Source organism: Drosophila elegans, unplaced genomic scaffold (assembly GCF_018152505.1).
Source record: "Drosophila elegans isolate 14027-0461.03 unplaced genomic scaffold, ASM1815250v1 contig_208, whole genome shotgun sequence".
Taxonomy (NCBI): Eukaryota; Metazoa; Arthropoda; class Insecta; order Diptera; family Drosophilidae; genus Drosophila; species Drosophila elegans.
The window spans coordinates 7,044,563-7,059,153 of record NW_024545578.1 but is presented as its reverse complement, the minus strand read 5'-3'; the positions used below and the strand labels follow the sequence as shown (position 1 = coordinate 7,059,153).

At 37.0% G+C, this 14,591-nt stretch overlaps 1 protein-coding gene across 1 annotated transcript; it reads left to right on the top strand.

Moving 5' to 3' along the window:
• Positions 1-1,176: 1,176 nt before the first annotated feature.
• On the top strand, positions 1,177-9,003 carry LOC108146289 (chitin deacetylase 1). The gene is made up of 4 exons (XM_017272234.2): positions 1,177-1,528; positions 2,615-2,793; positions 3,252-3,501; positions 7,842-9,003. Exons 1-4 carry the CDS (start codon positions 1,474-1,476, stop codon positions 8,987-8,989), a joined length of 1,632 nt encoding a protein of 543 aa, XP_017127723.1. The 5' UTR covers positions 1,177-1,473; the 3' UTR covers positions 8,990-9,003.
• The last annotated feature ends 5,588 nt before the right edge of the window (positions 9,004-14,591 follow it).

The following is a 14,591-nucleotide window of genomic DNA, read 5'->3' as shown; positions in this document are numbered from 1 at the left end:
CGGCGAGGAACTACTTAGCCATCAAAATAAAATACAATTCGAAAGATGTATCTTTCTTTTCAGGCTTTTTCTTTCAGCAAAGCGAATTTGGAAGACTCTTATCAGTTTTATTTAAAAATAAAATATGTAATTTTTTAGCAAGTTTATAAATAAACTGGAAGACTATAATGGTCTTAATTCGTTAGTAATTAAAATTAATAACATAATCTAGATTTAAACCTTGAAAAATGGTATTAAGAAAAACACCTCATTTGTTAACAGTTATAAAAAACGTATTAAAATTTCAATTAAATAAATATATATTTTTGAATCACGTATTTTGTTGATTACTGCTTATTTTTAGTATTATAGAAAGGAAAACCAAGAAAAAATTTGGTGTAGAATAATCTCATTTTGTATCCGAATGGTAAGACGGTTTGATCCTGATCCTTATTCAGAAAATACTCTCTAAGGCGTACTTACTAATTATTCCTTTAAGTAAATTTAAACATCACTCATACGCACTGTGCACCAGTTACCAAGTTCACCCAAAAATTAAAGCACTCGAAGCATCGTAGGATAGCCAAATAAAAAGCTAACCCATAAATACGTAAATCCGTATATGTAGGATGATTAAAAATGCATTTTGTTTTTTTTTTTTTGACTGTGTGGGCACGCCCATGCGAAGTGTTTCGCCTGACACACATCCAACACTCCATCGGCAAATGGAGAGGGTTAGTCAAGAGACCTCGCAGACGTTCTGGAATCTGATGGTGGCACCACTATACATACTACATATGGCGAAAAGTGCCATTTGCATAATGGCTGCTGTTGGTGGCTTCAATAAAATAAAAAATATAAGCTTCAAACTCCGAAACACTTGCAATCCACAACGGCGGCTTCACTTCTCACCTCGCCAAATATGCCGCCACCATTTTGCATATAAAAGAGTGATCGCGTACGTGCCGCACTTCTCTCTTCTTTTTGGACCACGATCCGGTCACGATCGGGCCAAGACTTGTGCAACCAACAAACAACCAACAAACAACCAACAAAAAACAAAAAAACAAAAAAGCCGGGCTTGCCAGTTGATCAGTGATCAGTGATCGATCAGATCGGTGGAGCTTTTTTGTGGAACCCATTCGGGATTGCCCCTCGAAAAGCGATCGACGATCGCCGAACGCGGTGCTGGGAAAGCTTCCCAAAACTCACCACAGATCTCACCGTGTAATAAAAGAAGCAATTTTGACTTCGTCTGGGGCTTTGGTGTCAGAGAGGGGTTCGAGAAATTGTGCGCGGCATCGTAGCAAACAGTGTAAATGGAGCTTTGATAGCGATCGGAAGGACAAAACTTGCTCTCCGCCGACCAAAACTCCAAACAAGTGATTTTTCCCCCAAAATCAGTGTGTTAACCAAAAAAAAATAAACCAAAACTATAAGAAGTGTGCAGCAAAAACGGACAAATACTGATCGAATCGCAAAGTCCAACTCAAGATGGCAAAACTATTTGTGGTTTTTGCCGTTTTGGCTTTGGCGGCCTTTAACGAAGGTAAGGTCTCACCACCAATCAAATACATATGTATATTATATGCCTCTCAGCGTAGTCATAAGTTTTAATTATTGAACTGCAATTTGCATTTTGGCTGGCGGAAGTTGTCAAGACATCAATTAAAACTGCTCGAACGTTACGGCCTTCAGAAGAGCAAAAAAAAAAAAAAAATAATTGACCAGACAGAAAAAAAAACAAAGAGGAAAATCAAAATGAAATTGAAAAGCCGTTTTCAAGATGTGAATGTGTTAACCTTGATTCACCGAAAAAACCAGTAAAAAAAGAGGAAAAAAAAGGAAAAAAAGGACTAGTTTGGAAAACAACTTTCATTTGCTTAAGGGAGAAGTACCTAAATGTAAACCTTGAGCCGCAGCGAAACCCATTCAGCTTGACATTTGAGCTCCGTCAATGCAGTTTTCTGAGCTCCTCCACTCGTTTCGATTTGAATCGACTTGACTTTGACAGGCCATCGATCATGATTAAAGTCGCAGCATAAGCACTACCTTGTTGCCGTCCGTCACTTAACGGTTATGCAAATGCGGCAACACCCTCGACATCTCGGTTTCGAATTTGAAATCGAATTCAACTCATACGACTGTTGCCAAGTCGCAAGATGCAAAATGTCAAAGTTATAAGCGCAGGCGCAACGAGTTTAGGTATTTCGGTATTTCTGTATTTTGTACACAGACATTTATTTCTGTTTCTGGGCTCTCGGTTCTCTCGGTGACATCGTATTTCATAATGCCAAACGTGTTTTTTTTTTTTTTCGGCCAACACACCACATTATATCAGGCAAGCAAGTAAGCTAGCTAGCTAGCAACCAGCCCGACCGCATGCCATGTCTATAAGCTCGAATGGGAGCCGTATCCAGCCCAGCCGTATCTGTGTTTTGGTAACAGGAAGTGCCAGGCCATGGCGACATGGTGCACCCAACCCCCCAAAGCCCCAAAACTCCAATACTCCAATACTCTTAAAACCCAACCCACATTTGACGTGGAAATTCTTCCGGTTTTGCAACTGCAACTGCAACTATTTCGCTACAGCGCCATTTCCCCTTTTTATTTTTCTGGTTCATTCAACAAACAGCCACGGCCAATGAGAGCGATCCGCTGCTGAGATTCAGGCGACAGGCCACCACCGAGGAGACCAAGAAGGAGGAGTCCTTCGAGAAGGAGCTCTGCAAGGACAAGGACGCCGGCGAGTGGTTCCGCCTGGTGGCCGGCGAAGGTGACAACTGTCGCGACGTCATCCAGTGTACTTCATCGGTGAGTTTATCTTGCTAAAATACATATCCATTTTTTAAATATAAATGCACTTTAATAATCAAGTGCTTAATGTTTAGTGTATATTAACAAAGCATTAAAGTTTAGTTTAACAAATGAAAATATGACATTTTGTTACTGCTTTCCTTTAAAATCTTTTACTATATCTTTTACTATACAACAAAAATTATAATAAAATCGAATTTGATTTTTTTTATTTACAAAATTAAATGGCTTATCCTTAGTAATAAAACAATTTGGAACACTTAGCAGGAATATAAATATAAATTGTCTAAACTAAAAAAAAGTGGGTTTATAATAATAAAAATATTATAATTATGATACACTTGGTATGCCTACCAATACATAAAACTTTAACCAATTAAGGAACTGCATTTATCAAACCAAGATTTTTAATATGGATATTTTTGGATTGTTTTTTTTTTTTAAATTGATTAAAGGGCCTGCAAGCCATTCGTTGCCCTGCTGGTCTGTACTTCGATATTGAGAAGCAGACTTGCGATTGGAAGGAGTCGGTGAAGAACTGCAAGTCCAAGAACAAGGAGCGTCGTGTGAAGCCCCTGCTCCACACGGATGAGCCTTTGTGCCAGGACGGATTCCTCGCCTGCGGCGATGGAAACTGCATTGAGCGAGGTCTCTTCTGTAACGGCGAGAAGGATTGCTCAGATGGATCCGATGAGAACACCTGTGGTAAGTTTCTCTAAAAAAATATACTAAAATTGGTACTAAGCATTTTAAAAACTAACAGATTTAAATGCTAAATTTATTCATTTTATTTATGAAATTATTTAGAAAGTTGTTTGATTATCAGTACTGATACTAAAACAATTCAAGTGCCTTTTACACTAGTTCATATGCTACATATATATTAGAAGGAATATAAATAACGATTCTTTTCCTCAAACAATTTATAAACAAATAAAAGGACAATGTTGCTATTTTTTTTTTAATTAAATCTTAAAGGGTTTAGTTGTCATAAAATATAAAAACAAAGTGATAAACTATGCTCGATCTATGGGCAACCGCATCGTGACCAATCATTTTGTATTAAGATTAATAAAACCGTCAAGGATCAATAAAAATGGAGTAACCACAAATAATTGATCAAAAATAGCTGATAATGCAGAGCCAAAAGTAAAAACAACGATCGCTCGTTCAAATGTTTTGAAGCACTTTTTCATTTAAATTTGACATTTGACAATAATAATTCACTGTGATTCAGCATAAATTGTGGGGGACGGCAATAGAAGTAAGCCGCGCTGCCAAATGTTGTTTATAGGATTGGCTTTCCTCTTAAAGGCCCGAGGCTGAGTGTTATTACACCATCGACTCAGATAATATAAGCCTTCAAGGGGCTTATGGTATTTACACACAGAAAACGGTATTACTTATTCAGATCAAGTGGACAGATCTAAAGTGAGCCTTGTAAACTCATAAATATTGATCCAAAGTGATTATAAATTTTTTGTTTTTATGGACTTATCCAAATACCAAGTCGTTTTATCTTTGGCCCGGCGCCAAGACAAATTTCTTTCAGTTGTTACCCAGTCGCACCTTAAAACCAGTTGGCGGCATTTAAAACATTACCTCAGCGGAGGAGTGATACTTAAAACTCCACTCTCGAAAACTCTGACAACGGCACACAAGTGTCTGCATTTTTTGTGTGTTTGCAAGAGGTTTGGGGATTCCAATGACGCCTACATGCAACGGATATGTTGCACAGATCCCACGAACAGGTTTCGTAAAGCCCTTAGCTCTTAACTTAACTCAACTCAACTCAACTCCACTGCACAGTGTTCTCTAATGTGAAACCGACTTTTGGATGGAAATGTCAAGTGTGAAATGGAAACAAAATGTCAGACACCGTTGGTTGCCAGCTCCACGGGCAGTAGCGCACAAAACCAAAGAAAAAGTATTAAACCATTAATTAACAACATCGTAATAGCGCTAACCTTGGACTTAATAGAAATCAAATCGAAGCAAAACAAAATGCCTCTCCATAGGTGGTTCGATTCATGTGTAAATTAGCCTTACATAAGCGGCTTAAACCAACGAAAAAAAATATAAACCATTTGTTGTATTTGCTCTGCGTATTTTTAGCAATTGCAAAAAGCCGCAAAGCAAAGGAAAAATAAACACAGTCATGAATACAAAATAATAATAATAATAATAATGGCAACAAAAGATCGAAACAGCAGCCCGCGTAAAAACCGCAACTAATTTATAATAATACCAATAGCAAACTCAGGCAGTTAGTACTACTACAAATAATTGTGCTCATAATTCTTCGTACATGAACAACATTTCTCAAGAGGCTAACCTACCATATATAAATACTGACTTAACGAGCTAATTAAATGCCAAACAAATCAAGCCATTAGACCTCTTCTATAGCCTCGTTGCTGTTCAGATTGCAAATCGACCTGCATATAGCTATATATGTTTATAAAATGCGAAAATTTGCACTTCTGCCGGCAGCTTTTGAAATGCTCAGCCGAGCATAAAGCCATACCCGTGATCGAAAACGTAAACTTAAACGTAAACAATTGAATAACTCCAGTCCAAGTTTAGCCCAACTTGCCTTTGGGCCAGAAATGAGGAAGCCCACGTCTCCGGGAGCCAAAATAAATGGCAGGCGATTAAAAGACCGATTAACTGGTCATACATCGTAGTTTTCGAGTTTGCCAGCGACAATGTAACGAGGAAAGTGCAACAAAATAGTTGCTAAATAGTGCAGCAGGTAGATAGATTTTCCTTAAGCAATAGTTGTAAAAGAGTCATAAGGCTATCGAAATTTGCTTGCGAAAGAAGAACACTTTATATCAATTTTGGGGTTTTAATTATAACTACCCTAAGGATATAATATAATTTTCACAGCCAATAATAAAAATTTGAATTACAAAAGACTTACTCAAAACATTGAATCAAAAATAAATGCTACATAAATGAAATACCAAATTTAATTTTATTTAAAATATTTTCATAAAATAATAAACCCAAAGGCAACAATTTCAATACTGTGTCAAGTTAATTATGTTAAACATTAAATTAAACATAAAATTGTATCCAAAAGCTACAGTTTAACAAAATATGTATTTTATAATCGCAACCTCAAGCTAATAATAATTTTTAGCAGGAATGTTTTTTCCCCAATTTATAAATATTTATGGCTTTGAAAAAGTTCACTTAAAACTCAGGTTAGCCTAAAAAACAAATCTATATATGGCAAAATACATTTGTTTATGGCAACTTATGCAAAATGACAACGATAAATTAGTATCAACTTAAAGCGGAATAAAGAGACTTCCAAGAACTCAATCAATTCCCATTTAACCTTATTGATTCTCAGAAATCCGCCAAAACAAAGTTCCCCACAGTAATTGGTTGATCAGCTTCAGTTGGCCAAACTTCATCCAATGATTATAATCCATCTCCATGTTTGCAACATCCTCCTCAGTAATAATGAGCCAGCTTACATACAATCTCTGCAAAAAAAGAAGTAAAAGAAATAAAGGCAGAGCCCTAAAAAAGTCAATAATGCCAGGGAATCTGGTGAGCAATGAATACCCAATACCGAATACCGAATGCTGAACCGGTCCGCGATGACATAACACTCGACTTTAACGACAGATTATTGGCAAATGTGAAGAAATGACAGAGGGGGGAAAGAAAGCGGAGGCAACTCGCAAAAAGGTCAACAAAAAGAGACAAAGCCGGCAAAATAAAAAAAAAAAGAGAAGAAAAAAAAGATTGAAAAACTTGATGGACAAAATACTTTGGCCTTTGCATGCCACACGATGTCTGCCATTTCACTTTGGCCAAAACCAAATGCCAAATGAGACAGCAGCAGAAATAATTTCAGCGAATAACTTTCGCAATTGATCACATTTAACGAGGCGGCAAGTGCAAGGCTTACCAATTGACTTGGCTTAAAGCAAATAGCCATCATTTGCATTTGGCCGATAAACAAATGGCCAACATGTGGGTGGCTATAGATTGTTTTTTGGGTGGAAAAAGGGTATGGCTAATAAGTGAACGCTACCTGCATTTCAAAGCAGCCACGCTTGATTAACAACACTTGAAAATTGCTCAAAACAAAAACCAAGAAAAATTCAAAATAATAATGAAATATACATAGGTTTATATATATATATATATACAAAAAAAAAATAAAATAACTGACTTGAGGATTGTGTGTAGACATTTTCCATTCACTTTGCGTTTCGGTTTTCCCACCTCTCTTGATTGCTTTTCCAGACCGCGTCGGTTCATTGAACTAACCCCTTCTCCTTCCCCTCCCACTGCACAGTTAGCTAATTGCTTAAATATTTATGTGAAAAGTTTACTGAACTTTTGCCGGCTAAGTGAACGCAGGCAGAATACAAATTGTCAATAACAAATGATGTCAAAGAAAACTCTGGTCAGTGTGATCGCTTTTGTTTATTTGACTGTGAGAGGGAAATTGGAAAAATAAAATATAAATAAATTATCAAAAAAATTTAAATGGTTTAGTGGAAGGTGGTAAAATTCTAAGAAATTTTAGGTTGTAAAAAAAACAGATTTCCATTAGATATTTATTTATATATATATATATATATATATATATATATATATATATATATATATTATATTTTTTTATATATATAACCCTCTGCAAGGGTATAAAATCTGTGCCCTTTTTGATTCTAGAGAACCTATATTTAAAATACCACATATTCTGTTAGGATCAATGAAAGCAATAGTGTTTTTAAAATATTCATAGATTCTCCTTAGGCTTTTTTGATATTCTCTTTAAAATTAGTTATCATTTAGATTTGTTCTGGAATTATTTTATAATCTAAATGGTACTATTTATAAAGAAAGCCTTCTTATGCTTTAAGTCTAGAATCAATAAAATGAATAAGTATTGGATTTGGGGACAAAATCCAAACCATATATAAATCAGTATGGTTATTACAGACTATTCCTAGTCCTAATCGAAAATTTCTTAATCTAAAAACATATTTTTTGTATCATCTTTACGCCCACAGATATCGATAATGATCCCAATCGTGCTCCACCCTGCGATCCCGCCGTGTGCGTGCTGCCCGATTGCTTCTGCTCGGAGGATGGCACCTCGATTCCCGGCGATCTGCCCGCCAAGGATGTGCCCATGATGATCACCATCACCTTCGACGATGCCATCAACAACAACAACATCGAGCTGTACAAGGAGATGTTCAAGAACCGCAAGAATCCCAATGGCTGCGACATCAAGGCCACCTACTTTGTGTCCCACAAGTACACCAACTACTCGGCCGTGCAGGAAACCGCCCGGAAGGGACACGAAATTGCCGTGCACTCGATTACGCACAACGATGAGGAGCGATTCTGGTCGAATGCCACCGTGGATGACTGGGCCAAGGAGATGGCCGGCATGAGGATTATCACGGAGAAGTTTGCCAACATTACGGACAATTCGGTGGTGGGCGTGCGAGCACCTTACTTGCGAGTGGGTGGCAACAACCAGTTCACCATGATGGAGGAGCAGGCCTTCCTGTACGACTCCACCATCACGGCTCCCCTGTCGAATCCGCCACTCTGGCCCTATACCATGTACTTCCGGATGCCTCATCGTTGCCATGGCAATCTGCAGAGCTGCCCCACCAGATCGCATGCCGTCTGGGAGATGGTCATGAACGAGCTGGATCGTCGCGAGGATCCCGCCAATGATGAGTACCTGCCCGGATGCGCCATGGTGGACTCGTGCTCGAACATCCTGACCGGCGATCAGTTCTACAACTTCCTGAACCATAACTTCGATCGCCATTATGATCAGAACCGTGCTCCATTGGGCCTGTACTTCCATGCCGCCTGGCTGAAGAACAATCCCGAGTTCCTCGACGCCTTCCTCTACTGGATCGACGAGATCCTGGCCAACCACAATGACGTGTACTTCGTGACCATGACCCAGGTGATCCAGTGGATGCAGAACCCACGCACCATCAGCGAAGTGAAGAACTTCGAGCCCTGGAGGGAGAAGTGCGTGGTGGAGGGCAAGCCCGCCTGCTGGGTGCCCAACACCTGCAAGCTGACCTCCAAGGAAGTGCCCGGGGAGACCATCAACCTGCAGACCTGCGTCCGATGCCCCAACAACTACCCATGGGTCAGCGATCCCACTGGCGATGGTTTCTTCTAAGTCAGCGGTCTTAGTCTTACCCAAAACAAAACAAAACAAAACAAAACCCAATTCCAAACCCACAACTCACACCAAACCCAAAACACACACACACACAAACACTCTCTTACACTCGATCGATCGATTATCGACTATCGTCTGTCGACTATCGACTATTGACTATCGACTATTTGAATTTCCTGCAAGACTTTTACGAGTGTAATCTTTTTATTAAACGACTGACTTCGAGGCAAGTCTTTGCTGTGTTACGGTTACGTTAAATCAACATGAAAATTCGACTTGAAAAACCCACAAAAAGATATTTCTAAAACTGCAAGCCACCACCAACATCCGAACTTGTGTTTACGTTTACACTCTTTTTTGTAGTTTTACGTTAATTTGTATGTGTATATTTAAATAATAAAAACAAAAAAAATGACGAAAAATAAAAACGAAAAAACCACAAAAAATCAAGAAAACAAAACCATCTCGCCGCTTCTTTTGTGTTCCCGAACCATCTCCATCTAGTTGGCAACAGAGAAATATGATTTCTAAGAAGCCCAAAACTGAAAGAGACCCAAAGTCTATTTTGTATGCCATCTACCCACTGACTTACTAACCAGTTTTCGGAATTATCCGACACAAATTTGAATAACAATAACGCGTTTTTGGTGTTTCAGTTTCGATTTCAGTTGAAGTGCCCATGTGCATTTCATATGTAAATTTGGCCTATGCCGAGACAGGTTTTACTTCATACATATATGCGGTCGCTAATCGGACACCTAACACCGATCCGGTCTAGAATTAGATATATTAGTCTATACTAATACTGCACAGGCATAAAGTATAAAAAGGCATCGAGATTTGCTAATTCATATGCGCACAAATCAATGCAGAGGGAGATATTAATATTGATTTGGCTGTGGAGATGGCAAAACAGGTTCTTGGGCTTGGTCTTTCGATCCAATTCGATTCGATTCGTTTCGTTTCGATTTGATTCGATTTGGTTTTCGGTTCGGCCTGAGTTGAGACCCGCAGCTCTTTGCGCAATACCAAACAAATCGACAAAAAAAAGCTGCTAATTAATTTTAAGCATTGCAAATTTTTTGGCTGGAAATTCCAGGCACATATATGAATACATATTATATTTATATGCTTTACACATTTTTGCAGGCCAAATAAATAAATACGGATTTCTTGTATGTATTATATTTTGTGTATATCTTTTCTGTACGAATGCGACGCATAAATAAGTTTTATCACCAATCAAGGTAAGCGGCTCTCTGAGCCTCAAAAAGTGGCCCAAAAAACGAGTTCCCTACGCTCAGGTGTGTATGATTGTAACCCGAGCAAACTTTTACTTTTGCGAGCCGAGGTAAGTGAACTAGTTGCAAAGTGGGCGATTTGCATAAATTGCACATGAGACGACAATCCGCAGGTAGGCTGATCGGCACAGTGGGTCAAAAGTTGTTTAAAACTTACTTAAAACTTATTTAAATCAATCGGAATTCATAGCATAATATTCTAACTCATTTTGTCATTTAATAGTTATGCTAAAAGTTATTTTTTCTGATTTATATTCAGTTTTTACAATTTATTTTTAGATTATTAATTAATTAATTCAAAAGAAAGCATTTTTATATTAATGAATACATACAATTGTTAATGACATTAACAAACGGCATTGTTTTGAAGTCTTGCTGGTAATAAATAATTAATTATAAGCTTCTTTCAAATTGCAATATTTATTTGTCGGCTTGACTTTCTTACTTTTCACTTGAATAATATTTCATTTAAAATATGTGAATTTTATAAGTATGCATACAATGAAACTAATTAGCCAATCCTGTTTGTCAAACTCATAATCACACTTAAATATAGAGTAACGTGCTTGACTAACCGGTTTCATTGAGAATTAAAACTGGAGCTATAATTTATATTATACCGTTGGCATATACTTAAAATATTGCATAATTTTAATGCTTTGGGTTTCTTTAATTATCAACTATTAAAATGGTATTTATGTTATGAACACTTTGAAAACACCCAGCAACCAAAATGACCTACATTTTATTAAATGACCTAGAGTTTATTAACTTAGAAAGTGTAAGAAGATAACACATAAATTTGAGCCCATTTTTACCTAAAATTAAGTTTATTTTTGTACTTTTTGGAACAAATTGTTACACATTAAGTCAATTGTTGTTATGTTGTATTTTAAATAAGGGATTGCCATTTTCATACGATTTCTTGGCTTTGCGTCCACTGTTCGACAAGTTGGCGCCCCAGCCAGCCAACTAGTCGTATACTTAATTCTCGAATATGCTTCCTTGTTCTGTGTGTTTCGCGATATTATTCATTGGAATATGTAAGATATTGCCAATTTGAATGACGTCAATACCATCAGCTTCCAGGTGTGTGATCAGTGGTTGGTTTCGCTGCAGCTGTCGCTGTTGCTGTTGCTATTGATCAGCCAAAGACATCGCAATTTTTGACAGGCCATTTGTGAAAAGTTCAAGACACCGATGTCGGCGAAACAAACAGTAATTGCATAATAATGAAGATGGCAAGCTGTAAGCAATAAAAAATAGAAAAAACTAACAGATCGCAGCTGATGAGTTTTCAAATGGAAATGAAAATGGAAATTGAAAGTCAAAGGCAAACACACTCGCACAGATTGCTTTCAATACAAGAGTGTAGTATATATAGTGAAGACAAACTAAAAAGAAAGTCCGTTATTTGCTGCAGGCCTTCGATGCTCTCGGCTTGCCATAAATTAAACGCTCCCCCGACTGATCGTCTTGGATCGGATCGGTTCGGATCGGACCTGAAGATATAGCCACCGGAAAGGTGGATCCAAAGGGGGGCATCCAGCCGAGGGAGAGAGGGAAGGGGGGGAACAAGGGTGGAGCGGAGTTATGCAACTCAGCAGCTCGTGTTTTGGTATCTTTTATGGTTATGCATTTCTTTTACAGTTTACAGGCTCATCTTCCACTTCGACTCCGGTTTATTGTCTTGGCCACCATTTCCTTCATTAACAATTCCGCTTTGCATTGATTTTTTTTGTTTTCTTTAAAAGCAATTTCTCTTTTCCCCCCTAAATCACGATCAATCACTAAGTTTATTGGCTTACCATATTCTGCGATTCAAGAACATCTTTGCTTGGTTTAACTAAAATATTATATAGGAAGCTTTTTTAAAGAACTGATATTTAAATATTATTTATTAAATCTAAAATGCTTGTGTTATTATTTAAACAAATCGATGTCTTTTGCTTTTTTTCTTTATAATTTTTAAAACCAATAATACAATCTCTACGAAAGTAATACTTTCTTAGTTTTAAGAAATTTAAAAACGTTTTAATAAACTGAAAATAGGGTTTTATTACAATTTTCTTGTTTTGATTGCACTTAATTGTAATAAAATAGAGAGGAGTCTCTACCAACAACTTATAAATTTGAATTCTAAAATAATTAAAATAGTATACCCTCATTTGCATATCATAAGCCCAGACAGATGGTTTTGCCAAAAAGATTGACTTTTCATTTCGTATGCAAAATAATTCGCGTTTTTTGGTCGAAGGACTATGGAAAAGCCCTTGGGCGTTGCTGATTTGGCTTAACTTGTGGCATTTGGCTCTTTTCAAATCAAAAGTGTGTCATTCACTCTGTAAACTCGTATCGACGACCTTTCCAGCGCCACAAAAAAAAAACATATATATAAATACAGCTGCGAAAAAAAGGTTAAAACGCTTACAAATTTAAATCAAATCAAAGGCAATAACAATCGCAGCGGCGGCTACAACTACAACCTAAAATCGAGGGCAACTAAATTATGTAAATCCGTAAAACCCATGGAACAAAAAAAAAAAAAACAAAAAGAAAAAAAAAATGATGATAAAATAAAACGATTTTCACTCTTCATCTGCTCATCGCTTTGGGGTGCCATCATATCATCAACATTTTCACTCTAATTGAAAAACCAGTTTTAACAGTTGATTAAACGGCAAGAAGAAGACGAGAAGTAATAATAATAATCAGTGTTTTTTGTTTTTGGTTTTTTGGTTTTTGGTGGCTTTCAGGTGAGATGCGGTTGAGGGATTATATCACCAGCGCAGCGCTGAAATTAATTGTAACTAAGAAATTGCTGCAATCGGCATTTCGCACACAGAAGAAGGTGAACAGCTTTTTGCAGCATCGCATCTTCGTGCCAATTGGCAGCCTTCACCGCTGGCCACTCCACTCCAGTTTAACTCCACAATTGGCCAATCGCAGCAATTAAAATATAATTGTGATCTGTTGCGATTCCGAGAATTTTCCACTGCACAAAGACCGCTCGCTGCACACCCGCTGCTATAAAAAAATAAAAATTAAAACACTCATACGCCATGTTGGCCTTTCTGCATTCTCATTTGACTTATGTTCTCTTTTGCGACACGACACAGAACTCGTTTTCAAGTTCAGGAAATAACTACACAATGTGCTGTATAGACAGTATACTGGAAATAATCGAATAAATTGCATTAACACGCCACCACGTCGATTCCTTCTAGATCGGACACGAATAAAACTTAATTGACACTGCTCTGGGGCATTTTTTTATACTAGTTGTCCGTCGGACATTCTGTCGCCCAAGTGATCTGTGGCTAAGTGAAGCAGTCTGGCAATAAAAGCAAAAGTGGTAACGATATTTAGGAAAAACACTTCACGGCCAGCTATGATACTCATGCTCAATGAATATTGGCAAATGTGTCACAGAGGCTAAAAACTAATAATATTTAAAATTTTTAAAATTTAAAAAAGAGTATAAATAAGCTAGAAACAAATTTAATTTTGACGAAAAACTTTTATAGATTAAGGCGAAAACTGCTACTCTATGCTCTTCAATTACATTTGTATTTCAAACTCCAATCGAACCAATCGAAGGATAAATACAATGACAATAATATTATTTAATTTCTCAACAAACAACTATTAAGAATTTAACTAACCAACTTCTTTGCTGTTTATGCAAATTTAGAAATGTTAAACTTGTTCTTAGTTATCAAAGAATACTTTAAATTTATACTTTTGAAATCGAATGCTATTAAACCCATCTTTAAAGTTATATTTTTTTAAATATCCAAATAAGGAAAATATATACTAAATATTTAAGAAACATATTCTGCGTGAATATTTAAGTTAAACAGAAATCAATAAATAAAAAAATATAAAATTCAGCCACTTGTTTTTGAATTCCAGGTATAACTTCTTTCTTTTCTATTTATTGCAATATTATTATGCTTAAGATAATAAAAATGTTTGAAATGAACTTTTCGATGCCCTATTTATTAAGCAAATATTGGTATTTCCTGTTGACCCTCTTGTTCTGTTACAGAGTGCTTAAACATTTGTGTATGCCCACAATTTACACAAAAGTGTCCCCAAGTTGTCCCCAACAATTTCATATCCGCAAACATGCTCCGTTTTGTTGCTGTTTTTTTTTTTTTTTTTTTTTTGCGCTCACACTTACGGGTTTGGTAGTCACTTTAAATGGCTTATTGAATAACAGGCAGCAAGCAGACAGTTGGTAGGTTGGCTGGTATGTGGCCCTTAAACCGTCTTGTTGTTGCTGCGCCTGCATC